Source organism: Sinocyclocheilus grahami, unplaced genomic scaffold, assembly GCF_001515645.1.
Source record: "Sinocyclocheilus grahami isolate Dianchi unplaced genomic scaffold, SAMN03320097.WGS_v1.1 scaffold1779.1, whole genome shotgun sequence".
Classification (NCBI taxonomy): domain Eukaryota; kingdom Metazoa; phylum Chordata; class Actinopteri; order Cypriniformes; family Cyprinidae; genus Sinocyclocheilus; species Sinocyclocheilus grahami.
Window position 1 is genome coordinate 39,228 of NW_015506958.1, and position 5,654 is coordinate 44,881.

General features: G+C 41.9%; 1 protein-coding gene across 1 annotated transcript in view; it reads right to left on the bottom strand.

Annotated features, from left to right (window-relative positions):
- The window catches only part of LOC107572592 (receptor-type tyrosine-protein phosphatase O-like), a 43,602-nt gene that overhangs the window by 15,043 nt on the left and 22,905 nt on the right, over window positions 1–5,654 (bottom strand). Inside the window, 5 exon segments of the mRNA XM_016259015.1 lie at window positions 125–288; window positions 839–950; window positions 1,860–2,053; window positions 4,393–4,513; window positions 5,044–5,240. Of these exon segments, the coding sequence (XP_016114501.1) occupies window positions 125–288; window positions 839–950; window positions 1,860–2,053; window positions 4,393–4,513; window positions 5,044–5,240 (788 nt within the window).

Consider the following 5,654-nt stretch of genomic DNA (forward strand, 5'->3'; position numbering starts at 1 on the left):
GTGTGTGAGTGATTGTGTGTGTGTGTGAGTGTGCGTGCGTGCGTGTGAGTGATTGTGTGTGTGTGTGTGAGAGAGAGAGGTTGTGTTGTGTTTTCTAGTGAAGGTTGTGTTTGGAGAGACTCACGTCGATGGAGTAGCGTCTCCTCGCGCCCTTCTTCCCTTCAGCCGTCAGCTGCCAGTGTAGCATCCGCGAATGCGAGAGATCGGTGAACAGATCGCCGTAAGTCCAGCGCACGAACAGCGTCCCGTGAGCGTAATCCACCGACGAGATGTGAGGAGCTTCAGGAGCTGGCCATCAAACACACACTCAGTGACTCATTTAACCCTTTCAATGCTGAAACTCTTTGACGTAATGTATTTTAATATTTGTGACCCTGGACCACAAAACCAGTCATAAGGGTCAATTTTCTGAAATTTAGATTTATCTGCAAATATGTTTATCTGTACTACATTATTAGTTAGGGTTAGTGAACATTAGTGACCCTGCAGCACAGAAGCAGTGTTGAGTCGCTGGGGGATATTTGTAGCAATAGCCAACAATACATTGTATGGGTCACAATTATACATTTCTCTTTTATGCCAAAAATCATTAGGATATTAAGTAAAGATCATGTTCCATGAAGATATTTTGTAAATTTCCTACCGTAAATATATCAAAACTTAATGTTTGATTAGTAATATGCATTGCTAAGAACTTCATTTGAACAACTTTAAAGATGATTTTCTCAATATTTAGATTTTTTTGCACCCTCAGATTCCAGATTTTCAAATATTGTCCTATCCTAACAAACCATACATCAATGGAAAGCTTATTTAAACTATGTACAGATCGGCGCACCTGTGACGAAGCTGACGGTAGAAGCATCGCAGCAGCTCAGCGGAGGATCGCCCCACGTCACCATCGTCACGCGGAAGTTATAGAACCAGGCCGGCAACAGATCCGTCACTCTCTGAGGATGGAAATGAGCGAAAATTTAAATTAAAACCCATTTAATCCCACCAGTCATGATGGTGACAGTGAAGGAGGCTTTCATTTATAAAGCTCTAAAAACATTGCTGACTGGTGTTTTAGTGCATTTCCTGCAAATATGGGAAAGTAAAGGGTCTCAATGAAATATGTGCAGTGTCACAATGATTGTCACATGACCAGAGCAGTTTACTTCCCGTTTGCACCACGAGAAGATGATGCCTGCATCAAAGCTCCGAAACAAAAGCCTAGTAAAGTATGTTAACATAAAGATATAGGTTCACATTATCCTTAAGGTGTCTAGTAATAATATATGAATTCACAATTATTACATTTTGTTGAGTGTTGTCACAGAACGAGTAATGCACTAAAATGTTGCAATGACAAAATATTGCACTAAATTAAAAGTTCAAATGTTACAAATAAGTTACAATGTTGATGTTGTAATACTGGTAGCACTAATATAATAATTGTATGATATATGTTACAATAAAGTAACAAGACGTTGTATTTTTTTCTTTTATCTCGGTATTCCTATCAGTGTTTTATAAGTGTTTTTATGCATACTTTATTCGTACAGTAATCTAATTACACTGTTGAAGAAGTAATTGGTAACTAGTAATTAATTACTTTTTTAGAGTAACTTACCCAACACTGATACCAATAATATCAAGAAAAAACCAACGTTGTGCATAACGCGGGACTTTTAATTGCAAACACGCCTGAAATGCACCAGGACTTTTATTTTGAAACACGAGGCCGTATCGTGATTCCTGTTAATCCATCCCTAAACGTAAGATCTCTGGCAATGATGAAAGGCCTTTAGATTGAATGTAGGACTCTTTAAGGACAGCGTGTGTGATGTTAAGCGGTTAGCGGTGTGTGTGGTTACCACAGAGGCGATGACGGACGCGGTGGCGGCGATCTCGTAGTAAGTGGTCCACTGAGACGTCTGCGTGGCCGAGTTGAAGAAGAAGGTCTGCAGGACGTATTTTCTGAAGGCCACGTTATACGGCCGCTGCCAGCTGAGGATGGCAGCACTGGGACTGAGCGGATAAACCACCAGATCATGCACACCTGTCGGCTCTGACAGATCAAACACAGCCAATCACAGAGCAGAGTCAGTCACGGGGGGCGGAGCTTCATTATACAGCCCAACCAAAAATCATTCAGACACCACATATCATTTTTGATATATTATCTTGACTCTTTCCCTGCCAAACACAGAATTTTTTATGTTTTCAATGTTGTACGCTAGGGGGCGCTATTACGCATCTCCTGAATGAGTCTAGAATCACTCGATCAAAAACACAGGCGAGGAAGACGCAGAAACCAGCGATCTCAGATGTAAGCGCATGCATATGAAAAATAATGCGATCATCAACACTAACCGCGTATAAATGAAAACTGCCTGATGTTAGCGAGTGAAATGTGGATCCAGAAAGTGTGCAAGCTTTGCTGATGGAAGCCATCTTCTGCAGCTTTGCTCTGATAATATTACCGAATATGATCCAGATGCAGTATTTGATAAAAATGCAATTTGCTCAAAATGTTGCTTTTCTTATGAAACCTACCTACATTCAAGTGTTGATAAAAAAACAATGCTTGACGCTAGAATCAAACAGATTCTTTTGTTTGAAAGTAGACGGTCTGATTTTATTGAGATGTATTGCGTGTTCAGATATTCATAAAACAAAATATTCTGGCGGCCATGAAATTTGAGTGAAAATCAGCAAAAACGCTGGTGGGGAAAGAGTTAATTATGAACACATTGACGCACATTAATGTGCCTTACTTCCACGTTAAAAAATAAGGTGGAAAGTTGTAAGTGAAGATAGCAAAATAAAGTGAACTGTGACATATTAAACCCAGAAACTCTTCATACAGTGGACTAACAGTACAATTTGGAAGCAAAAATGATTCAGTCACTTTGAGCTGAGCATGTTTTTCTTTAATTGCTAATGTGATCTTTTTACACCACAGACTGAACTAAATGAAGCACTGCTTGGTAACCGGTTGAGCTAGACTGGTATTATCTAATTGTGTTCTTAAATTTAACAGCTGAATTCATTACATACCTTTCTATCAAAGTTATCTGACATTATCAAGATGAGTTTGTTCTGACACAGTGTAACTTTGAGTCACTTTCTAAACTATAGCGAATAAACCGGGGTACTGTGAGAAATGCTGAAGCTTGGTTTGACTGTATTTGCACTCACCGATGTCGATGATGACCGGCTCGGACGGGGGACTAACCAGCGGCCCGTTGGTGTGATAAACCATCACTCTGTACTGAGCGCCGGGGGTCAGGCTGCTGATGATGTCACTGGTGATGTTCTCCTATCAGAGAGCGGAGAGCGGGTCACATGACATTAACATTAAGACGGTCAGACGGTTCTCCGTCAAAATAAACCATTGATGGTTTAAATTAAGACCATAAATATTAGTACTGTAATGTTACGGTTGTAATGCAAATATATATATAAATATATTTCAAATACTCAATTTTTATTTTGCAGGGAAAAAGTTATATTTTTTTGGTAATGTTTATATGTAATAATAATAATAATTTTATTTTATAAAAGTTCTTTCTCAAAGCATTTTACAACAGGTAAAATATGCCCTACAAACAAGCACAACAAACCTGATTTTTTTTTTTTAAATGAGTGAATTAGATTTGTTAGAGGTTGAATTAGAGGCGCAGCTCTAATGTATATCATGCATCATAACGCAGCTTCTGTAACACTTTTGCTGACGCAGATAGAGTTTTACTGGTACCATGACTGACCGCATGAACTGGTTAAATCTAAGTATGTGACATTAAACCCAACCCATTTAAATCAGGTGAGTGATTGGCTGTGGATCAGAACCTCGGAGCAGTAGGTGTTCTCCATGCGCTGGCTGATGCTGGGCCGCAGACAGGTGAGCGACAGCACCGAGATCAGACTGCCGTTATATCTGTGACGCGACGGAGCCCAGGACACAGCAGCCGTGCTGGAGTCCAGCATCTTCACACTGACCTCCTGCGGACGCTCCAGCGGCTGCTCCATCCACTCACCCGCCGGACCTGACACACAAACACACACACACACACACACATGACACGCGGCTTACACACACACATGACACACACACTCACTCACACACACTCATGCATGACACTTGAATGTGATCTTTTTACACCACAGACTGAACTAAATGAAGCACTGCTTGGTAACCGGTTGAGCTAGACTGGTATTATCTAATTGTGTTCTTAAATTTAACAGCTGAATTCATTACATACCTTTCTATCAAAGTTATCTGACATTATCAAGATGAGTTTGTTCTGACACAGTTCAACTCTTGAGTCACTTTCTAAACTATAGCGAATAAACCGGGGTACTGTGAGAAATGCTGAAGCTTGGTTTGACTGTATTTGCACTCACCGATGTCGATGATGACCGGCTCGGACGGGGGACTAACCAGCGGCCCGTTGGTGTGATAAACCATCACTCTGTACTGAGCGCCGGGGGTCAGGCTGCTGATGATGTCACTGGTGATGTTCTCCTATCAGAGAGCGGAGAGCGGGTCACATGACATTAACATTAAGACGGTCAGACGGTTCTCCGTCAAAATAAACCATTGATGGTTTAAATTAAGACCATAAATATTAGTACTGTAATGTTACGGTTGTAATGCAAATATATATATAAATATATTTCAAATACTCAATTTTTATTTTGCAGGGAAAAAGTTATATTTTTTTGGTAATGTTTATATGTAATAATAATAATAATTTTATTTTATAAAAGTTCTTTCTCAAAGCATTTTACAACAGGTAAAATATGCCCTACAAACAAGCACAACAAACCTGATTTTTTTTTTTTAAATGAGTGAATTAGATTTGTTAGAGGTTGAATTAGAGGCGCAGCTCTAATGTATATCATGCATCATAACGCAGCTTCTGTAACACTTTTGCTGACGCAGATAGAGTTTTACTGGTACCATGACTGACCGCATGAACTGGTTAAATCTAAGTATGTGACATTAAACCCAACCCATTTAAATCAGGTGAGTGATTGGCTGTGGATCAGAACCTCGGAGCAGTAGGTGTTCTCCATGCGCTGGCTGATGCTGGGCCGCAGACAGGTGAGCGACAGCACCGAGATCAGACTGCCGTTATATCTGTGACGCGACGGAGCCCAGGACACAGCAGCCGTGCTGGAGTCCAGCATCTTCACACTGACCTCCTGCGGACGCTCCTGCGGCTGCTCCATCCACTCACCCGCCGGACCTGACACACACACACACACACACACATACACACACACACACAGGCACAGACACACACACACACACAGGCACAGACACACACACACACACACGCACAGACACAGACACACACACACGCACTCACACACGCACACACACACGCACACACACACACACACACACGCACTCACACGCGCACACACACGCACAGACACAGACACACACACACGCACTCACACACGCACACACACACGCACACACACACACACACACACGCACTCACACGCGCACACACACGCACAGACACAGACACACACACACACACACACGCACAGACACACGCACACACACGCGCACACACACGCGCAGACACACGCAAGCGCAGACGCACGCACACACACACACACACACACGCACACACACACACACACACACA